The 23,978-nt window shown below is 40.7% G+C and overlaps 1 protein-coding gene, 1 long non-coding RNA gene and 1 other non-coding gene across 5 annotated transcripts; all 3 read left to right on the top strand.

The window, feature by feature from the left end:
* Positions 1 to 1,099: 1,099 nt before the first annotated feature.
* LOC121909023 lies at positions 1,100 to 3,585 on the top strand. Of its 2 annotated transcripts, none has more exons than XR_006099352.1 (4): positions 1,100 to 1,136; positions 1,384 to 1,498; positions 1,932 to 1,988; positions 2,734 to 3,585. It is a non-coding gene; the product is annotated as an uncharacterized LOC121909023 (long non-coding RNA). The 2 variants fall into 2 exon arrangements; XR_006099351.1 differs by having other exon boundaries at positions 1,119 to 1,136; positions 1,291 to 1,498.
* Positions 3,586 to 9,161: 5,576 nt separating this feature from the next.
* On the top strand, positions 9,162 to 23,922 carry ano8a (anoctamin 8a). Of its 2 annotated transcripts, none has more exons than XM_042429648.1 (18): positions 9,162 to 9,542; positions 12,888 to 12,998; positions 13,916 to 14,048; positions 14,574 to 14,712; positions 14,896 to 14,992; positions 15,145 to 15,261; positions 15,440 to 15,567; positions 15,892 to 16,053; positions 17,127 to 17,279; positions 17,624 to 17,750; positions 18,013 to 18,068; positions 18,168 to 18,242; positions 19,692 to 20,189; positions 20,710 to 20,877; positions 21,016 to 21,195; positions 21,318 to 21,449; positions 21,809 to 21,919; positions 22,379 to 23,922. In XM_042429648.1, exons 1-18 carry the CDS (start codon positions 9,344 to 9,346, stop codon positions 23,039 to 23,041), a joined length of 3,249 nt encoding a protein of 1,082 aa, XP_042285582.1. In that variant the 5' UTR covers positions 9,162 to 9,343; the 3' UTR covers positions 23,042 to 23,922. The 2 variants fall into 2 exon arrangements, with proteins under 2 accessions (XP_042285582.1, XP_042285580.1); XM_042429646.1 differs by having other exon boundaries at positions 21,004 to 21,195.
* trnak-cuu lies at positions 16,554 to 16,626 on the top strand. The gene has a single exon. It is a non-coding gene; the product is annotated as a tRNA-Lys (tRNA).
* Positions 23,923 to 23,978: the final 56 nt, after the last annotated feature.

Genomic DNA, 23,978 nt, shown 5'->3' with positions numbered 1-23,978 from the left:
AGTTTACTGTGGGGAAGTGTGGGCAGGGCAAACCCACACTAATCCCACATGGGCCGCCTGTGGGATAGCCCATGCAGGGCCCACAGCAGTCTTGACCTTTTGGGCCCCCATCATGGTTTTCTGTGGGAAACCCACTGTGGGCTTACCCACAGAAAGCCCACACTAGCTCCCCTTAGGGATAGCCCGTGCAGGGCCCACAGCAGTTTTGCCCTTTGGGGCCACCATGATAGTTTCCCATGGAATACCCACTGTGGGCTTGCCCACAGAATGCCCACACAGACCCCCCTGAGGGTTAGACTGAATAATAATTGTAGCATATTTACACCTATCCTTAGCCAGCAGTTTTACATTTGAGTCAATGTCGTCCACTCTGGTCCCAGGAATACATTTGACCATGGCCGCCAGTGTTGCTAACTTCACCTTTCTCACTATGGAGCTGCCAGAGTTGGTTTCACAGTGTTTTGCTGACTGAGGAGAACTTGTTCAAAACGTGAACTGGTTGGTGGTGAACCATGGGCTTCTGTTTAGGGCTTTGCTTCCTTCGGACAGTCACACAGCCACCCTGGTTTACCAGCTGCTTGGGAACTACCGGAGAAATAGGAGCTATGCTAGGTCGGCCCGCACTGGCTACTGGGGGCTGGCTAACTACAGTAGCTAACAATTGGTTTTCCATGGTATGTGTGCAGCCCTGGATATCTAAGGATATCACAGACCTGTTATTGCTCCATCTTGCATGGCTAACCACCACCTGTCCCTCTAGGAAGTTGAAACGCTGACCACCAGGGACCGCTTTTTAGCATGGACCTGACAAATTGCTTCACCAACTTAAAACAGCCATGCCAGAGCACTCACAGAATCGAGAAGGAGCTTTCAATCTGTCAATCCTTTCCATGTCCAGGCCGGGTGAGGTTTCCCATTTTGAGTCAAATTAAGCTGCAGGCTCCACTGGTGGTGTTGTAAAGATTCACTAATTTTGCCATCACCTGACTTCCTGCCGTCCCTTTTCCTTCTCACTAATTGGTTGGTTGGTTCACACTTCATTATCTTGATTCATTTCACCTGTGCACTCTAGTCCTATTTAAACATATCCCTCCCTGTCATTCATTCTTTCACTTCTACACGGGGCGACGGAATTGGTAAGAAGTTTATTTTGCACCACAATTTATCCTTAGTTCGTTGAAACAATATTTCCTTTGTAAAGATATGAGAATAATTGTGTCGCCCCCCCCCCCCCCCTTTGCTTTTCCCCATACACTTCTACAATCCACATTATTAAATAAACATCTTGAGAGTGAATTCAAGTTTTCATGGTTTCCTTCATACGCATCCTGACGGATGCCCATCACGATAGTTTAACTCCTGTGTCCTGACTTATTCATTAAGAACCAGAATGACAAACCAGTCACTCCCACTGAACTGGTGTCCAGAAAATGACACCACAATGGGACCCCCATACAGCAGTACAAGCACATCTTCCAGCGATACAAAACAAGAACAGGTATGCCACTCTCTACAACACTAATAACAGAAGCCCTGTGTACTCTGCTTACATGTACACTGGTAGGTACACCTCAGGTGGGTTTACTTTGTTTCCTTTTTTTTGTGATCAATTTTTTATTGGCATTTAAACATGATGAATGGTGGGGTTACAAGTTGGTAGATAACAAATAAAGTAGATGAATATTTACCTTGTTTTGTGTTAGTTATTTAGAATATAAATATAATATAATGTACACTTTCTCATTGCTCATTATTCATTGTTCATGTAACCTCTGTTTGTTTGTGATTGTAAGTGGTGCAAGTGTGTGTGGACATTGGAGTATGCATATGTGGAAAATGTGCAAAGATGACTGTTAAGAAAGAGGGATAGGCATGAAATGTCTGACTTCTGATTCTCTCCTGCCCTCTTGTGTCTCCAATCTGAACTGCAGCTTGATGGTTACTGTGAGGCAGAGATGACCACTGAAGGAAATGTAAGTGGACCAACGGTGAGTGGGCACACCAGCAGGCTGTAAATGAGGACTATTCAAACTCAGGTTACCAGAAGGGACATGTGTACCCCCACTGCCACAACTTTGATAAGAACCAGGCTGCTTCCACCTTCACCCTCACCAACAGCACACCACAGAAAGGACCAGATAACAAACAATGGTAATAGCAGGTTGAGAAGAAAGTAGTGGGAGCATAGTGGCTGCCCATCAAGTCGTGGGTCAGCTGAATACTGAGCTTACAAATAAGTGTCAGAATTTCTTTTTTATAAATCTGTCATAATACATTATTACCACCTGATGTTGTGTTAACTCCTGTTGTTGTTTCTAAACGATAATCTACCAATTATTGTGGTAATGGGTCTATAACAAAATGGTAATATGTTGTAGTTAATAAGTATTTATTTGACAGCAATTCATTTACTTATTACTTATTGTCAAGTAGTATTTCAGTAATTGCAGCAGTATTACAATGGCCAGAAAACAATAAGAATAGTGTTGTTTTTAAATGTTACAAAACCATAATTCAGTCATTGGGGAAGTGCCAGTGTTGTAATGGAATGGTGAAATTCAGTATTTTCCTCATTATTACCCAGAAATATATGACTACTTTGAGGAAAGGAAAGGATATTGGGGCTGTAAAATCATGAATTGCCCGTTTATATTTAAGGTATTATATTTACACTTGTTTTGGCTACTTCTGCTGGTGGCTTGTGTAATCTATGTCTCCATTCTTTTTTTTCAGGCAGATAGGTTTCATCTGTGCAGTTACCTGTCTAGCTCACCTGAGGCCTGTCTGCTGTTTGCTATAAATGGAGGTCAGCCTGGCTTTAGGGGGTAGAGCAGTTTATCCAGTGGCAGCTATCAGGCAGCCCAGGTTAATGGTTTTAGGTGCTCTCCCTAAACATTGAGCTTAACTCCATCCTTTATGTTGCCGTCAGTGTGACTGCCCGTAACACCATATAACACAACATACATCAACTTAAATGCTTTTTGTGGATCAGACAGTGAGAGCAAATAAACAAGACTGAAATGTTGTTGAGTCATGACAAATGAATGTGTGAAAAGTAAATAAATAAACCAGCATAAACAACAGAGGGAATGAAGGAAAATAATCAAATAGCAGACAAATTGGAAAAAAGAAAGGGAAAAATATTATATCTAATAAAGTAAAATTATAGTCTATGACAGATTAAGATCTCATCTAATATAAGGACAGAACTCATAGATTCACCCACACCTTACATTCAGCATACATTATAACATGGTTGATTAGAACTTCCCTCTACACGATCACACTGTCACGACCTCTGTAGTGGCCATGCATAGACTGTAGGCAGCAGCGGGGAAGTTAATTGATCATGACTATATGACGTTGATCATGACAGGGCTATAAGAACTCCTGTGGATCTTTCTCCTGCAGCTCAGCTCCTCTCTCATTCACACAATTCCCGCTCACCCACACATCACCAACACGCATCCATACAGTAACATAACATTGTACCCCTAGACATGTTCTTTTCTACCTTTATTTGATTGTGTTGTGTTGATTTTATAAATTACCCCTTTATTTAAAAAGCTTTGTTGTCTGTCTCCCTTCTTTTATGTTGCAGTTCTTCAAGCTGGCCATAACAACACCATACATACAGGACACTGTGGTGAGCTAGCCCAGAAAAACAGAGTCAAACACATACACTAATGGTGGACAGATATGCTGACACAGGCAGAGCTAAACTAAGGTATCGAATAACACAGCACACGGACTAAAATGACAAAAACTCACACCAACATCAGACACAGAAGGGAAGACATAAACTACACCATTTAAGAATATTATTACAGAATTACATGTCAACAACTGTTACGACCCATGACCAAGGCTGTAACAAAAGAGGGAGACGAGAAGTTAAATTTTAAACAAAAATAGTTTTATTAACTAAATTACAAACAAAAGAGGAGTGTGAGATGGGTCCAAGTCAATTATCAGTAGTGCAGGAATGTTGTCAGGAGTGAAATGTGGTGAGTGCTGTGTTGTATGAATCCAAAATCAGGCCCCAAGAATGGCCCCACATCAGGAGAGGAAGTAGCCCTTTTAACCACTGACACCTGCACACTGATGCATCATCCATTAGGTGTGCAAGTCCAGCCTCCTGGCAACCAGAAAACCAAGCAGAAGGCCTAGCAGACCATAACACCCTCCCCCATAAAACAGGGGGAGGGTGCTTACGCATAAACAAACAGGCCTAAACGAATAGACATCCAATATGGAAAAATCATTGAATTACAATATGCAACGATTAAAACTATTCAAACAGTCTACACCACTCACACTGCACTCACGCCTTCAGCACCCTGGGCTCTGGGGAAGCCTACAAGTTGAAGACAATAAGGAGAATGGTACAAACAGACAATGGTTTTCGCAATGATGGCTTTTCCATGCGAATCCCTAATGGTACTAAAATTTCAGAAAAAGGTAGTCCAACAATCCTCAACCCTCAGGTCAAGGCTTTTCAAACGCTCATCGCTCAAACCAACCAAAACTGCTGAAATAAAGACTCTAAATGGCGTAAGTGTCTAATTCAGTCAAATCAAAACCCCTAAAATGCAGTAAACACCATATCTAATCTTGAGTTTTCATTGAACACCATTGACATTGTGATGTGGCGAATTTCAATGTTTCACCATGACACAGGAAGTTGTAACTTGAATGTACATCATTCAACTGCCCCAAATTTCTCATGCTTGATAAAGGTCCCGACCTTGAACTGTGTGTCAATATTGAGTCATAGTCATAGCACCACCTACTGGCAACAGGATGTTACAGGTGCTGTACTTTTATGATCTCTGCCTAGCAGGTTGAACAGATCCACCTCAAATTTGGTCAGAAAAGCTTTATGACCTTGATGATGCTATGTTGTGAAGTTTGTGAGTTTTCATTGAATGACGTTGCCGTGGTGATGTGGCGAATTTTGATGTCTCGCCATTGCAAAACAAACTGTTGTAACTAACCAAATTTCACATTTGATAAGACTCCCGGTGTGAAGACATGTACACGCAAATATTGAATCATAGTAACAGCGCCACCTACTGGCAACAGGAAGTTATAGGCCCCATATTTTTACTAGCTACTCCTAGCAGGTTGATCAGATCCACCTAAAATTTGGTCAGCTATGTTGTAAGACCTTTATGATGCTAAATAGTGAAGCTTTTCCTCTAAAGCTGTTGCTATGGCAACGCATTGTTCACTATGAAACAGGAAACTGTTTTTGAGGGGCTTAGGATGCTTGAACTAATAAAACTTGGCACACACATCAGAAGTGTCGAAACTTGATATCTTATATGGGTTTTGGGCATGGCTGTAGCAAAATAGCTCGAGGGTGCCCCCTAGAAAATTTCAAAGTCAAAGCCCTTACCTTTAAATTTGAGGTAGATGAACAAAATTTGGTAGGCATATGTATCATGTCCAGAAGCACAAAAAAGCCTCTTGGAGTCATACCCTAAGTCCAACAGGATGTCACCCATTTTGAATTTACTTTGCAATTTTTGCACTGTTTTTGCCATTTGCAGCCGTTGTATTTTAACAAACTCCTCCTAGAGATTTGACCTGACTGACTTCAAATTTTTTCGATGTCATCTTAAGACATTTGTGATGAAAATTTATCAAAATCTTGACTTTTCACAGAACACCTTTGACATGGCATGCCAATAAAGTTGCATGTTTCTCTATAAAACAGGAAGTTGTTGTAACTCCACTGGACTTTGTCCAATCTGCCCCAAATTTCTTATGCTTCATTGAAGTTCAGGCCAGAACATCTCTACATGTCAATACTGAGTCATAGCCATAGCACCACCTATTGACAACAGGAAGTCCGAGGCCATTTTGGAACAAAATTACTTTGATGTTCATGAAATTTGGTTGGATCAATGCTGTCATCCCTCTAACTGGAAATTTTTTTTGGGGGGGGGGGGGGATTTTTTCACTCAACAGGAAGTCAGCCATTTCAGATTTTGTGCATTAATTTTCATTTTACAATCACATGCTTGGGGCATTTAGGATGCACAAAAACTCACGAAACTGTGCAAGCATCTTTGAACTAGTATTGAAATTTGATATTGCATATAGGTTTTGTCATGGCATGTTGGCTCTATAGCACCCCCTAATTACTATTAGCATTTTTGAGGTGCTAGGAATGCTGGAAAACTCATGAAACCTTGCACATGCATCAAAACTGCCGTGATTTGACAATTCATATGGGTCTTGGGCTTGGATGTTGCAAATTGGCTCAATAGCACCCCCTGCAAAATTTCAAAGTCAAGGCCCCCACCTTTAAATTCAACGTAGATGAATGAAATTTGGCAGGAACATGTATCATGTCCAGACTTACATAAAGCTTCTCAGAGCCATACCCTATGTCTTATAGAAAGTCAGTCATTTTGAATTTACCGTGCAATTTTTATGCAGTGTTTGCAATTTGTTGGTGTTGTACTTTAACAAACTCCTCCTAGAGAATTATTCCGAACAACTTAAAATTTCGTCAGTGTCATTTTAACACATTTATGATGACATTTTATCAAAATCTTCCGCTTTCATGGAATTCACTTGACTGGCATACTGGTAAATTTGTATGTTTCTCCATGACACAGGAAGTTGTTGTAACTCTTCTGGACTTTATCCAATCTGCCCCAAATTTCATATGCTTGAGTGGAGACCAGGCCTGAACACATCTACCTGTCAATATTGAGTCATAGTCATAGTCATAGCACCATCTTTCGACAACAGGAAGTCATCCTTATATGACAAACATCATCTGATTTCCATGGAATTTACATGATGTGGTCTACACATGATATACAGTAACATGTCATATAACTAGTGGGTGTTGTCTAGCACCATTTAGTGGACACAATGTGGTATTTAACTCCTTTTTGCAACATCCACTATTCATGACAATGCATATGCATGTCAGGTGACCTCGTCTCAATGTATTTCTGCATTAATGACCCAATTATGTAACCTGTCTAGTGGCAATGGCAAGAAAGCCTCATGTTACAAACTTCCTTTGATTACATGAAATTTAAAGTGTGTGGTCAACATTTCATATGCAGCAACATAATGTACATTTGGTGCGTGTTTTCTGGCACCACATAGTGGACACAGGAAATGATAGTTATGTGATGTCCAATATTCAGGAAAATGTATATCTGTGTCTTTTGCCTTTTGGTACATGTGTTGCTGCATCATGTTGCTCTGCAATAACAGCACTTCGACTTGCACTAAGGTGCAAGAGCCTGCTCATCACTGCTTGCAGCTGTAATTACATGTTTGAATAGTACTGTATTTTACACAATATGAAGTTAATATCATCCTAACTTTTTTTATAGAGGTAACTTTGTGGACTAAGTGAATTTATTGAATAAATATCTGTTGCTGCCAGTAAATTCAGAGGAAATGGAGGCTTTGTGATGTTTTTAATCATTTTTAACCAGCAGCATATGTTCTTAAATTACAAATCACCAGAGAAAGAGAATCCATCAAGAGTTACTGTTTCAAAGAATCAAATCTTTTTTCTCCTCCTCCTCTCTTCATTTATCTGCCAGTTGACAATTATAGTGATCAGTCCTTCTCTTATATATCTTCACTGTGCTTGAAGCAGTGAAATAGAGACACATAACACCCTCTTCCAACAGGCAAGAGAGAGAGAGAGAGAGAATTTTTCTGTCCATGTGTTGACAACCTGTGACAGGCAGACAGACATACCTTTGGGTGATGGACCCAGCAGAAGGTTAGAATGAATAATTGATCCCAAGAAATCGAATCCTGACATTAGCTTTCACACAATGGCTTTTATGGTTATTGTTGAATGAGAATTACACATGCACATTTAAATACCATATGGTATTAGAATTACACTGTCATTAAACCTGTTCACCTTCCAAACTGATTTTAGGATGCAGTTTTGGAAAAGCGCTGGCTGACAATTCATGTTCATAGGGCTTGTTGGCAGAATAATTTATTTGGACAACATGTCGCCTAATAGATTATATCCATAAATCTTCATCTTGTGTTCTGAGTAAAACAGAATGTGAACAGTATTGGCTACTAAATTGTGCTGTAAATCAGCCTGTGGGAGTTGCATGCATGGCTGGATTATCAATCAGGCAAAGAGGGCAACTGCCCCAGGGCCCCAAGTCCTACAAGGGCCCCAAAAAGCCTAGGTACACTCCATGTCAAGATGCAACATGTTAGAAAATTAACAACAGCAAAATATAGCAAAATATGAACTAAGGCAGGCCCTGCATTTTTACACAAAGGAATAGTTCAACATTTTGGAAAATATATGAGAGAGAGACAGTTCAATTATATATGATACCACTCTCGGCTGGGGGGGAGAGGTAAAGATATTCTCATCTAATTTTTGGCAAGAAAGCAAATAAGTATTTCCCAAAATGTCAAACTATACCTTTTATCTTGTGGCCTTGTCTTAATGAGGGGCCTTGTGTCACTTTTTATTGTTTTAGTTTGCACAGTAACATGGTGCACATTCCTAAATAAAGTTGTGTAGAATAAAATTGTCTCAAACTGTGCCACAGAAACTTTATTGAGACTTAGCTTTCCAGCATGGGAGTACTGGTTGGTCTCAGTGTACTCTGTAGGCTACTTGATGGAAGGTGACAGGTACATAAGGGTGGGGTGGGGGTTCAAACAACAACTTTTTGCCGCCCTAAAGGCTTAATCTGGCCATGGTTACATGTTTTACTCAGTCTGAAACACATATATATTAGACATTAATTTTAGTGGCATAAATATGGTAGAATCTGGACTCTGTTACACATACAGGTCCTGCTAATGTTGATTTATTTCACATAAAAACAAAAATATTGCCTAAACCTGTAGGCTATTTCGCACAATGTCCTGATGGCTATACACATTTGGCTTCATATTTCCTACAAACAGAAAGGATAGTGCATGTAATATGTGAGAAGTGTTTCAGGGACATGAAGTACAGCTGTGACAGAATAATAGGCTATTATCGAAAACATGGGCGAGTGATCCATCTTCAGATCTGCATGCAGCTATAGAAAGGACGCATATGTCCTTGTTTATAGACCTGTAGCCTGCGCGGTGATCCCCTAAACTCTGTCGTCACTACCCAGTCACGACTGGTGCGCGTAACGTGTAGATACCATGATCTTTTTCTTCCTCCTCCTCTTCCTCCCCCTCTTCCTCATCTATCATCTGCACTAGGGGTTTCCCTTCGCATGTAACGGCCATGCAATAAAAACAGTGCTCCGTGTGCAGTGCGGTCTTCCAGCCCCTTCACCACCACCTGGAGTATTATCCTATGTGAGCCACCATGCAGGCAGCGGGCACCGGAGCAGCTGATACCGACGCTACTGTAAACAGTAGCAGCAGCAGCAGCAGCGGCAGCACCGCAGACGTCGACGACGGCGACGGGGCAGGGGAGAGGATGGAGAGGACGGTGCCAAGCGAGCTGCAGGACAGGACGAACAACCAGCAGCAGCAAACGCCCTTAACGCCGTCCGGGGTGCTCGGTGAGTGTCACGGAGAAAAATGGTAAAATATGTGTCCTGCCTGCGTGCGTACGGTGGAGATCAGAGGAAGCTGGGTGCTTGTGTTCATTCAGGAAAAAAATGGGATGAGAGAAAATTGGATTAGGCTACTGTGCTTGGGCAATATGGTGCAGTCACTGATGCTTGATATACTTCTGTGAATGACTCACAGGAGACTAGAGGGGTCAATCGTTTGTAATTGGGTTTTGATTTCGGTGAGTCTTTCCTTTTCCCGCTACATAGTGCGCATTCCGATTCAGACAGGCCCGGGAAGAGTCAGGCTTTGTGGTCTACAGGTGCATACAGGAGTCTTATGCAGCGGAGGTGTATGTCCGGACGGGCTGTGCTACACTACACTTTGAAGAGAGTGAAGACTGTGTTGCAGGCTCAGATGTCAGCTGTGTCCGTTTCGTCTCAGGTGTTGAAGACTTGAAGATTGTATAGTAGAAACATTTCAGTGGTGAGTGAGTAGATGACTGTCGTAATGGTCATTGTTGGAATTGCATTGTGATGGCCATGAAGTGCAAATCGGATATGTTAATATCTTTATTTGATTTATCGGGAGGTAAATGTTATTGTGATTTGTGGGCCCCCTGGGAATAGTTCATTGAAGGACTGAGACGATCCATATTCTAGGGCCACTGTCCAGCTCTGGTCCTAGTTCATGCCCATTCAGCTCTTATGGCAGAGGTGATAGATTTGACCATACAACCTTTACAATCTTAGCCTGAACAACATCTCTGCAGTTACTGCTTTGATTTGCATCCTGACTTCAAGAGAACTAATGCAAACCACTTGGAGAAAAAAGGACCACATTTATATGAATCAGGGCAGGTGATGTAGGCTGACAACATGAAAATGAGCTAGATGTATAAAGCCGTTAAAATGAAATATTTTACATTTTCTTTAAATGGACCAACACTTATTTTCTCTGCACCACTGTGGTGTGTGCCAGCACTGCCCCTGGCAGTGATAACCATTTACCATCTGGGACCATTATCAGCTTGTTGGAGGTAAGCTCACTGCCTGAAGATTGGAGTTTCATGTCCTCTTTTTCTGTTTTACAGTTTTACTCCGGCGATAGTCGACCTCTAGAGTATGAATAATAATTGTGCTGATGACATCACCACCAGCTTGGTCTATGAGACCATGACAGATTACTACACCTTCTCTCTTTTACAAAGTCTGTAACAACCACACAGAAGTTAGAACTGTTAATATAATATTCAACAGAGTTGACAAGTAATTTCAGCTGTGGTTAAAGAGCTGTGGAAGGAGTTTTCTGCAGTTATTTATGGTTCTCTTGATGAGTGTGCTCATGAAGTTGTAGTGCGCAGTTACTCCACAGTATGAGTTTATGTTTACAGCATGCACTGCATTTTACTCCCAGGACGCACATTTAGGTCAGAATGTGACGGTCTGAGTGATATGGATGGATAGAGTTCATGGTCTGCACCTTATCCAGGCTGTCTGCCTGCTTTTTGTCCATTGACTACTGGGAAAGGAACCAGACCCCAACCTGTAGTCCCATAACTCTGAAACATATCATGTACAAAAAAGTAAAGATTACTTAAAAATGTATGTTTAAATTGTTAATGAAGACACACATAAAATCACACTAACTATTTGCTACATTGGTTGGGGTGCAAGGCATAGTGTGATGTACCCAGTGTGCCTCTGCCAAGCTTAAGGCCTCAAGTGTTTAATTTTGGACTGCACTAGGTTAAGGGAACAGAAAAGACAGGACAGGAAAGGTGCTGGGTGACGCCGACAAATATACATATTACTGTATCAATATTTATCATTTTCTCTATATTGATATATTCCATATATCCAAAAAGAAACATTTATTTATATGTTTATTCATTAAAAAAATAGTATGATTGTTGTCAAGCTGATGTTATAGCCTACATATTAGACTGCACAATTCTGGTATTAAGTCTTACTTAGACATAGCTTTGTAATATTTTATTATTAAATTTGACAAGAACATTTGGTATCATGATTATAATATTTTAATTAAAAATCCCATGATAGGATTATAATGACGATGAATGATAATTATGTCGCCTAGCCCGTGTGAGCGAGATATATAGAGCTCATCACAACTATTCTCACAAAAGGAAGGATAAAACATATATTTAGTATGTAGATCTTCAATCTACATGAGCTCTACTGCAGTCTGACTTAAAACAATCTCATTATACAAGATTTATATGAGATAATGTTGCTCTGAGTAGATAAATTGCTGCTGCCTGGAATAGAGATTTCCATGTCAGATGTGCCTACATATCTGATGGAAGGTCCTGCCAATATGAGCAATGATGTCAGTGACAATCAGAGAGAGATTGACTCTACTCTGAAATATACAGTACATGCAGGATAATGAAAAAAGCTTCCAGTTGGTGATGTGGCTTGGATTACATCATTATGTCACACACACATGCACACACACATCATTATTATTGTTTATATTATTTCTCATATCTCTCAAACATAATACTACAACAGAGAGATTGCAGCACTGCTTTCCATCAATGGGATACACGAGACATGGAAGGAAGTAGGTAACTTTAGAGCGCATGTACTGCAGAATGGGAAATCCTGATCACAGAGATGTACTGAGAGAGCGTCATAGTATGATTCAGTGAACAATGCAGAGATCGGTCAGTCACTAGGGGTTATAGCGCTTGCGTGAGACAGACAATGTGACTTGAGAGGGTGACTATAAAGAAAAAGAAGCAACGAAAATGATGACTTCCGAACTTAGACTGTGTTGTGATCATTTACAAGCATGACGGAGGCCTGTTACGTTGCCTACATTTAGTGGTTTTAGAGACAGACTTGAAAAGCGAGTTTGTTTGTGGCTATTTCTGAGACACACCAGCCAGTTTACAGATCATCTGTTTTGTTTACAGATCATAGCATTTGCTCCATATTGCTCTGCGAGACAAAGTCTGCAGCACAGTCAACCTTCACAGTGGCTGAACAATTATTTTGGACATTTGTCATTTTGTCATTTCCCCTTAGTCACCATGACAGGGGCAAAATATAAGAAAGGACTTAAAATATGGTGAAGAAATAGTGTCAGTGATGAGCGTCAGAGTTATACTAATGGCAGTGATACTAATGACTAACCTGTCATCTGTGTCCTTCATCATCCAGATGAGAAAATATCACCATCTGTCCGGCCCCCTTTCTCTTTCACACACACACTCTCTCTCTAGCCATCTTTCTCTCCTATTCTCTGTAATCATTTTCAAACTTTATTAACCCCAATTTGTCTCGGTCTCACCTTCTCCTCATGATGCCCCTTCTTCCTTTTAGATAAATTGTTTGGGAAGCGGCTTCTGCAAGCCAGACACTACATAATGTCTCGCAAATCCTGGCTAAAGATGGTGCCCACTGAAAACTGTGATATCCTGATGACATTCCCAGGTACGCTCCATCATGTCCTCTCTGTCCGTGCTGCAATGAATCCTTCACAGAGAACAGTCTATCCTCATTAAATGTCTTTGGTGGTCAGCCAGCCACTCAGATGTATGACTAGGACTTAAAAATGGCCACTGGGGACAATTAGATCTTATCCATTAACAGTACCTGTACCTACAAGCCAGCCCGTTCTACAATGTCCTTTAAGGAAGATGAAGCAGTGGGTAAAACATACGACAAGATGCATTTTATCAATCTCAATTAGCAGTTTGATTCAGACAGATACACTACAAAACATACCCTGTTTCACTTTTCATCAATTTATTTTGACTGTATTACTTATACTACTTTGTATATTTCATTTTTTTAATAAATTGTATAATAGTTGTGCACTTGAATGTCTGCTTGCCATTTTTTCCTAGAATTCTGCTTTCAGAGCTAATAAAACCAATAATAATCAAAATAGATACATTTATGTAGTCTTACATTTACAATCGGCCCTTTGAGGGCAACCAATATGCTGATGTGGCCCAGGGTGAAACTGAGTTTGACTCCCCTGCGATTGATGGACAAAGTTAGCAACAAGCTGGTGAACATAGTGGAGCTTTTAGCAGCTAAAATTCCCACAGGACTTGGTGGAGACCAAAAACAGAGCACTGGGACATTTGTGATGTATGTAGACAGGGATTAATTAGAGTGTCTTTTTACTATCATCACCATCCTGCTGCTTCTTGGCCCTTCAGTCAGGGCTGTGAGGGATGGGTTTGGTTCAGCCTCTTTATGCAGTAAACTCATCATTTCCTGCCTGCTGTGGGGAATTAAACTGAATGTATTTTGTTTGACATATTTATTGTTACTGAAAAAGCAAGCGTCTATAAATGAATGAAAAGTGTTCTTCAGTATATCAAATTTCCTCCCTCCAGACTCAATAGATGACCACACTCTGCTGTGGCTCCTGAATCAGATTCGTGTTGGAATCCCACAAGTCAGTATTCAGGTCCGACAGCATAAACACACCCAGGCACATGCCTTCTTCATCACGACGACGTTTGAGAAGTAAGACTCTGAAACTCTGTGTGTGTGTGCATGCATTTGTGGGCATTTGTGCTTTTGTCTTAGTTGAGATGTACACTTCCAAAGTGGAGACATTTTGGCTGGTCCTTACTTCTCAATTAGGCTGATGAGTGTTAGTTTTGGCTTTAGGATTTAGATTAGAATAATAGTTAGGTGTTGTTGTGATTTAAATATGATTCCTTATAGTTATTGGTAACATTTTACTCTCTTATTTAACTGCAGAAATACAGGAGGGCAGCAACATTTATAGAATTTATTTCAAAATGAGGGAGCAGTAAATGCATCATGTTAATAAGGGTCCTCACTATGGATGCTGTACAAACATGAGCATGTGTGTGTTTGTGTGACACTGAGAGTCATCGCCCAGTTGTGCAGTTGTGCGTGTTACAGTTTGTTGTGTGCTTCCCTTAATACACTTAATCTATCAAACATCTGCAGTCCAGCCTCTGCACAGTGTTCGGTTGGGTTTAATCCTGCTGTTCATTTACCCTCTCTCCTCACGCTTAGCTTGCTGCGGGGAGCGGAGCAGATGAGTATGCACAAGGCTGTCAAGCCGCAGTTCGGCGGCGGGATGCGGCGCTTTTCCTGCGAAGAGGACAACATCTATGAGAACATAGAGAGCGAGCTCTGCTTTTTTACTTCACAGGTCAGAGGTCAAAACTGCGGTTGCTCTGCGTTGCTGTGAATCTTTTGGGAATATTACACAGATCATTATTTTGGGATGTTATGAAAGATTCAGTAGTAGTCTTTTTTCAGTTATATTCCAATTAAAAATGTGTTTCTCTCATTAATTATCTTTTTGTCTCCCCATACCTGTAATTGTTTTTAGGAGCGTCAAAGCATCATAAAGTATTGGCTGGACAATCTGAGAGCCAAACAGGGGGAGGTGCTTCACAACATTCACTTCCTGGAGGGACAGCCAATCAGTATGCTCATTTAAAAGTTTCATTATTAAACATAGCTTTCCCATTAAGCTATTAAAAGTATTTTTTCTTCAAAGGCCTTTAAAGTTTTGTCAAACATGGACAACATGTCACCCGAGATACTATGTGTATGTTTTGTGATGTGTCCTCTCCAGTTCCAGAGCTGGTGGCTCGAGGGGTGATCCATCAAATGTTTCCTCTCCATGAGCAGAGGATCCTCAATCAGCTGATGACATCTTGGGTACAGGCTGTATGTGAGAGGCAGCCACTGGGTAGGCAGTGTCAGAATTTTATTTCTGCTGTTTATACCCAGGCACATTAATTTATACTTAAAAATGAATGATCTGTTTGTTAATGTAATCTGCATAATGTCAGTCGTTTAAACCATGATGATTCCTTTTCTTAAGGCCTCAATATTGTCTGTTTACACTCTGTTCATCTCTTTCGTAGATGATATCTGTGACTACTTTGGAGTGAAGATCGCTATGTATTTTGCCTGGCTTGGTTTCTACACCAACTCCATGCTTTACCCTGCTGTCATCGGCTTTCTGCTCTGGATACTAGCAGAAGCCGACCAGGTACATGAAACCTATTCTATAACAACATTACTGATGATGCTTTCTTATATTGTTTTACCTTTCATCTACATATTATTTTATGTCAGAAATATCATGAGATCTTGATTTCTATTTGTTGTCTGATATCATACATGTCTTATTATTTCCTTGCTTATTGCTTTTTTTTTTTAAATGTCATATTAAATTTGTAATAAAAATGTGATCATAAAAAAAAGGAAGGAAGGATTGCGACAGGTGGGAGCTGCTCACAAGTAGTTTATGAAGCAACTGCAGCTATTTCAGAAGTTATATCAGTATCTTTGATTCTCTTATGCTCCTGTTCAGACCAGTCAAGATATCTGCTGTGTGGTGTTTGCCCTCTTCAACGTTGTGTGGGCGACTTTGTTTCTGGAGCGCTGGAAGAGGCGAGAGGCAGAGCTGGCCTACAGGTGGGGCACCCTGGACACTCCTGCTGAGTCCTTGGAGGAGCCCAGGCCACAGTTCAGGGTGAGGATTGCTGGTGAAGCCGAGCATGCATTGATGAAAAAGAACAACTATCAGTTTTGTGGTGAATGAAAGCTGTGAAAAATGCTTGTGAAGTTGATTTTTTATTCACTTAGTTACTGTACTGACATTGACAACATTTGTTTTCAGTCGCTTGTTAGTAGACCTCTCTAGACAGGCTTTATGAATCATACTGTAAATTCTTTCACTTAAATTCACCAATTCAGGTAATGTAATGTTACAGTATCATTGTCTGTTTGCGTGGTTTACTGCTGTGAGCACTTGCGCAACTCTGCAGAGACTGGCACACAATACAAGGAAATGTGATCTCTGTTTTTACAAGATGGGTGTGTCCTCAAACCCCACTTTCTCTCAGAGGAGTGGGCTGGGGGCAGGCAGTGTTTCTCCCCCCACTTCCTGTTGAGACTGATGAATAGAGACCATGGGGGGGAGGGGATGCGGGTGACCCCTTTGAAAAGGAATGTGGGAAAGTGATGCAACAGGCCCGGCTAGCTCAGTCGGTAGAGCATGAGACTCTTAATCTCAGGGTCGTGGGTTCGAGCCCCACGTTGGGCGTCAGCTTTTTTGAGGAGGAACTTCTGTCGATAGCAGCTCAGTTATTGAGAAAAACATTACATAATAATATCAAAAGAATTTAAGTGACGTGTTCAGTGATTCCGAGCTGTAATGTTTCGCGAATTATATTAACAGTTTTATTTTACTTTTGTTCATAAATTCTGTATTCATATTGGTTCATATAAAAAATTGTGAAAACAGAGAAACTTTGATGTAGGTAAAAATGTCCTCTTAAAATATAAATATAAAAATAAAAATATAAACTGTTTTGCAGAGTAAACTGGCACACAATAGCGAAAACATAAGAAATGCATTTGTGCTTGTTTTAAGGGTGTACAGGATTCCTATCACAAAAAAAGTCAATTTAATAATCAATCAAGGAAACAAGTGATTGTCATGGAGCACATTTTGCACAAATATTTGCAATCAGTTTTCCATTAGGATGACAGCAATGAGGAAAACAACACTCTTTCTGTCTCTGTCCTCTTCCTCTGCTGCAGGGCGTAAAGCGCTGCAGTCCCATAACAGGCTGTGAGGAGTTCTACTACCCGCCCTGGAAGAGGGCTTTGTTCAGATGGCTGGTCAGCTTGCCCATCTGCCTCCTCTGTCTCTGTTTCGTCTTTCTCGCTATGCTCCTCTGCCTGGAACTGCAGGTTTGGAACAGATAATACAGCATGCAAGCAGAAATGGAGTTGACATTATATATATATACATATATACATATATATATATATACACACATATATATACACACACACATATATATATATACACATATATATGTATGTATATATATAACATCCATAATTATAGTTTACTCTGAAGATTTGTGAATTATATCATTTTTACAGACAGGTTAAACAAAGCACATTCAGACACACCTCTTCAGTTCAGATTCATGCAAAAGGCTTTTAAAAATAGCTGTGGGATTTGAGAGAGCAGACGTGAATGAATAGGATTTATTAAATATTTATTATGCTTCTAATTCACCTTGCAGGAAGTGGTTATGGAGATTCAGGAGCTACCTGGTATCACAAGATTCATTCCTAAGATACTTCTGGCCATTACTGTTACCATATGTGATGAAGTGTATAAGAAGATTGCCTACTGGCTCAATGACATGGGTAAGAGACACAAAATGAACTCTCTGGGCACAATAGTGAATCTCTGTGATATATAACAGAGATAAGTAGTTTATTAGAAATTAAATTAAAATGGAACAAATTTGCCCATGACTGGAATTGAGGGTAATGAGTATATTTTTATGTTGAGCACTGGTGATAAAACCTTTTTCCTACGAGGATTTAAAAGAAAAACATTAGCCTTTTTACTGTCATTCAACTGCACATCAGATGATGCTTCCCTGATAATTATTCTTTCTTCCAGAGAACTACAGACTTCAGAGTGCCTATGAGAATAATCTCATCATCAAGATGGTTTTTGTAAGTCATGCTTCCTCTTCTGTTTGGGTTGTAAACAGACAGTTCATATTGACCGAGTGTGTGTTTGACTTCCTCTAATGTTTTCTGGTTGTTTTACAGTTTGAATTCATCAATTCTTACCTAAGCCTTTTCTACATTGGATTCTACCTCAAGGATATGGAGCGACTTAAGGAGGTAACAGCCACTGTTAGCAGTATCACAAAAATAAGATGAGCCATACGAGAAGATGATACCCCAGCTGCTAGAGGGGTATCAATCTTCTAAAAGATTGTCCTGCAAATAACTCCTGGTAAAACCACAAATTGTAGTTTTTACACTTCAGTTTTTGTATGAATTAAACAAACAAGCTATAACATCATAATTAGTGAGCTTTGAGGTGCTGGTAGGTGGATTTTGCTATCTTCAGACAGAGCCAGGCTAACTGTTTCCCCCTGTTTCCAGTCTTTATGCTAAGCTAAGCTAACTTGGCGCTGGCAGTAGCTTCATAGGCCCTGTTCACACTGGGTTATCCGATCACAAGTGGACAGTTCTGAGTACAGGTGTGAACTCGCCCAAGACACAGTGAGGATGCTTAAAGATCTGATCGCTCAGACCACATCTGGAGGTGGTCTGGCCACATTCTTTTAACAGTGTGAATATGTATGTGTCCTTGGCCACATTGAAGGACCATCTACTCAACTGACGTCTGGCAGACTAGGAACAGGAAGTGCTTTGCTGCCTCCCCTCCCACCGGTTAAAAACAACAATGCATTAGGTCTTTGCAAACAGAAATGATGTAAGTGTTTATTTGCATATAGAGCGGGAAAGTGAGATCCAATCACATGTGGTCACGTGAGACACATATTAATGCCAGGTGTGAACAGGGCCATATTTAGGCTACTGGAGAGACCGGACCAATCTTCTTATTTAACACTTGCCAAGAAAGTGAAAAGGTGGAACTATTGCTTTAATTTAATGTGGTGTGTCTGACTCTGAAATGCTCTAAATGACTTGAGATCATGTCAGGCAGTGACCTGCAATTTGTAACTTCAGTCAGACTGAATATTTAAAGTCTCCCTCCACTCTAAAATGTGTTTTTTCTTCTTGTTCCTTCAGTTGGATGTTTGAGCTTCACTGTGCAGAATGATGTATCTGCACAGTTTGACACTAGAAAGCTGTTTTCACATTCATCTGCTGAAAGTGGAAAGTTTCTCTGAGCTCACTGAATATCTGATTTTGAAGGAGTGGGCCTATTAGCATGATTTGTTACAACACAACTAGTTTAGAAGCCAATCCTGGTCCAATATTCAATTTACACAAATGTGATGGGGAAACAGTCCAGCAGTTAATTTTTTTTAATGAAATATATTTGCATTTTCATAGAATCTGGAATTTTTAATGAAGGCAAAGGATTAAACGTAATTATAAGGATTTGAACAAGATAGTTGAACTTTTTTGTGTAAAAACCATATTAGACACAAATTATTATTCAAAATAGAGTATTTTATATACATCTTAAAACATGTCTGGAGGGGATTATTAAATCACTTGTGCTTGCTAAACCCTTTTGGGAATGTGCATGTGTTTTCCCCTTTGAACCTCTTACATTCTGCACAGTGACAGATGTTCTCTTGCTTCTCACAGATGCTAGCTACGCTACTGATCTTCCGCCAGTTCCTACAGAACATCAAAGAGGTCCTCCAGCCTTATATCTATGAGCAAAACAAGCTGGGTGTCTTCACACCAAAGGTGCTGTGGGAGCTTCTCCAAGCCATCATGCTCAAGTATGGCCGCCTGGCTCTGGGAAAGGCCCAAGCCTCAATGACATCCTACTCCTTCCTGGGCCCCAGAGGGATCCCTGTCAGTCACACCGCTAACGGGAACCCACAGCCAAAGAGAAGAGGGGATCTGAAAGCTGGATTCAGGCTGACAGAAGAAGAGTGGGACATGAGTGATAGTGTTCTGAAGCAACGAAAAGTCAGCTTTACCGAGAAGGTCGACTACCAGGATGTCACAACAGAAACGCAGGCGGTAGATGACAGCTTCCTTGAGGACAGTCCCACGCTGGTAGAGGAAGGGATGGATCCGTGCAGTATTTTTGACAGTTGTGACGAGGACAGTGATTGTGAATCGCTGACTCAAGTATGTGGTCTTCTGATTGATTTTGATTTGTTAACATGCTTTGCAGCTTTGTGGATCTGACATCTCTCTCTACACTAAATAACCATCAGGCCTTTCAAACTAAAATTGTCATACAATCTTAAGTTTCTTAAACAAAAAAATAAAAAAGTATCTTATTGTGTTTAGTTAATCCCACTTGTTTCCAATTCAGTTAAACTTGTTTCACATGGTTTTATGAATGAAGATACATGTCTTCCAGTTAGTACAACAATCAGGTTGAGATGAAACTACAGTATACACATTGTTGAGTTAAAAATGCATTCAACTCTGCCACTACAATTCATCCAGTGGATCGTAACCTTAACATTACAAGCTCCATAATGCTATTCACTGTGAAGTGATCTTATTTCTAGATTTTCATGTGAAACTACATTGGAAAAAGACAAACATACAACATACAAAGTCAGACACATTAAAATGTTTTTTTTTTCTGACATATTCAGTAAGGAAAGTATTGTGAATCTAATGTTGACTTTGGCAGGAGAATGTCACCGTGTCCTCTCCAAAAGAATATGACTCACTCTGTCAGAGAAGAAAGAATGTCGGTGAGAGGAAAGAGGACAAGAAGTCGTGGATTGATCCACCAGAAGAGCCCAAAACTGTCTCTCTGACCCAAGCTGAGATTGAGAGCTGTATGCAGACATATGAGGTGTGACTCTTGATATGGGAGCAAGGAATGCAAAATCTTGCTTAACTTTCATAAAATATCATTTGTATCCTGTTCAGCAATAGATAAAGTGCCTTTCCAAAATACTAATGTTGCTGCATGATGCAGGATACGCTTCAGGACTACCAGGAGATGTTCATTCAGTTTGGCTATGTGGTGCTCTTCTCCTCTGCATTTCCCCTGGCGGCCATGTGTGCTCTTATCAACAACATCATCGAGATCCGCAGTGATGCCCTGAAGCTCTGTACCGGCCTGCAGAGGCCTTTTGGACAGAGGGTGGAGAATATTGGACAATGGCAGGTCAGTGTGTTTTGTTTTTCAAAATGTCAGACAAGCCTTCCGGGCCTACACTGTTCATATTGGGGGTATCTGATAATAATGTTAGATGTCTCTCTTTCTTTCTCTCTCTCTCTCAAAACCAGACTGCGATGGAGGCCATGGGATTGATAGCCATCATAGTTAACTGTTACCTGATTGGTCAGTGCGGTCAGCTGCAGCGTCTGTTCCCCTGGTTGAGTCCTGAGATGACAATCATCTCCATTGTCTTACTGGAGGTATGCACTGCATTCATGTGTGTACAGTAAATGCAGGCTATGAAGAGTTATTTTTATTTAAAGAATGTACTGTAGTTTTATCCCCAAAATGACATTTTATTTCACATCATACAAGAAGTACACATGTGCATGGCCTGCTACTATTTGTTGTTGTGGTTTTGTAAAACATTCATTTTTTGAGCTAAGTTTGTATTAACTAGGTTCACTGATGAACACAAAACCTCACAAGAGTTTTTGGTACATGTACGAGATGTGATGTTTTGTCTACATAAAAAATACATAACAGGAAACAAAATGTGGTTATGCTTTGATGTAACTGTGTGTTGAGCCTGTCCCTTTGTGGTCTCGGTGGTTTACAGCACTTTGCAATCCTCCTAAAGTACATCATCCATGTTGCCATCCCTGATATCCCTGGATGGGTAGCAGAAGAGATGGCCAAGCTAGAGTACCGACGAAGGGAAGCTTTCAAGGTATAGTTGTATCATAGCTTGAAAGACCTTCGGCCATCGAAACACTTGCTGCTGGCAATGTGTAATGTCAATCATATTTGTATATACATATCCCTTTGTGTCCCTTGGTCTCTCTGTGTGCATTGTCCAAAAATGTATACCGCTGCAGCCTTTCCTGACTGCACACTGTGATCTGATACAGAGGAAATAAGTGTGTGTTTGACTATGTGTTGTATCACATCAGTGGCGTTTCATCTTGATGGTGTTTTTAGATAAGTCTTGTCATAGAGATAGAAAAACACAACTTTTAGCAAAAGTCGGCGTATTTTTTGTAAACAAGTACAAAACAGCTGTTTGTGTGAACTACCTGCTTCATAAGCTGACAACTTCTTTAACAGTGAGGATGCAAAATGAGGGTCAGTCATTCATAGCAAACAGTGACATCTCTATATCTTTATTTTAACACGTCTCCCCATTTAGAAGCACGAGCAGCAGGCCCAGCAGCATTTCCAACAGCAGCTCAGACGTCGACGTGAGGAGGAGGAGCTTCAGCGTCAGGCTGAGCTGCAGGCCGAGGCCCGTCAGGAGAGCGAGTATCACAAAGCAGACACCCAGCACCAGCACCACCATGACAAAGCAGGAGGAGGCAAGCCAGGGGACAAGCCTAAAAGACCCAGCTCTCTGCTGGGAAACAACAATGTAATGAAGCTCAAGCAGATCATCCCTCTCCAAGGGAAGTTCTCCTCCGGGACATCACGCTCGCCAGCCCAGTCCCCAACTGGAGGAGAGGCAAAGCTCCCTGGATTTCTGAAGTTCTTGAAGTCGCCTGAGGTGAAAAAAGAGCCAGCAGTGGCAGTTGGAGCAACGCCTGGGTCAACAGTGACCTCTTCAGTTCCCCCTAGTGGCCAGGAGAGGTCTCAGTCCCCCAACAGGACATTCAGTCCTGGGAAGCTGTTCAGTTTCAGCAAGTCGGAGGGTACTGTGGTGTGTGCAAATGGGACACAACCACCCACCCAGGCTGCTAACGCTCCGCCCAATAGGGCTGACTTAAACACAACCCAAGAGGAATTACCCTCTAATGAGTCCGACAAAGGAGAAACAAGACAATTGACTGATTTAGAAAACTCTGGCTCAAAGAGTTAGTAAATGTTCATACCAATGTAATATTACGGATTGAGTGCAATGTATAATTGTTCAGGTAACATTGTGAGACCGCAACATGCCTGTACTGTAGGAAAACATGTTAGTCTCAAGGACCACATGTAAGGTCAGCAAGCGTTAGACTTTCACTCTTGGTGCAACTTACTTTGCACAAAGCATTATACTGTATCTATTAACACTATCTAGCTTCCATGTAAAAAATGTACAGTAAGTGTAACTCCTTGAATGGGGCTTGAATAACCTTTTCCTTAAGGTTTAAATACTGCATGACTGCCTGGTTTTTAACAGCACCAGAACAGCTTATGTCGATGTGAAGGATCTTTTTTCATAAACCAGGATCTGATCATCAATGAGCCCCTTTTATCAGAGAATGCAAATAACAGCTTCCCACTCCAGGTTCCTTTCTCACTTTGATGCCTGCATTGAATGCATGTTGCGTCATGTGCATGCATTACCTGTCCATCACATCTTTTCAGTTGTTAAGCACTTTCAAAGCCATTGTATTCTTCTGCAATAGGTCAGATTATATTCACTGTGACCATGAAAAATATTCTATTTTTCTTAACTTTGATTTTCTATGAATTATTTTACTACATAAATTAGTGAATGTACTTATATGATGCAAATAAACCTCACTTGAATGAACATCCATCAAGAGATCAAGGCATTGGCTGATTTTGTTAACGGTTAATAAATATCAACGGATGATAGACTATCTGGCTGGGTTGACTTGTGTTTTGGAAATGGGACGTGTGAGTAAATTCAAATTTAAAGGCAGATTATGACACTTAAATTCAAAACAGATCATATACACTCTTGTACAGTATATACACACACATATGGATGTTGTAGGAAGGAGGGGATTTTCTTCAGTTTCACCGGAAAATATGTTGCCTTTTAATATTAGTTATAGCCTTTA

The sequence above is a fragment of the Thunnus maccoyii genome, chromosome 12, assembly GCF_910596095.1.
Source record: "Thunnus maccoyii chromosome 12, fThuMac1.1, whole genome shotgun sequence".
In the NCBI taxonomy this organism is placed as follows: Eukaryota; Metazoa; Chordata; class Actinopteri; order Scombriformes; family Scombridae; genus Thunnus; species Thunnus maccoyii.
This window is presented reverse-complemented; position numbering and strand designations above follow the sequence as displayed.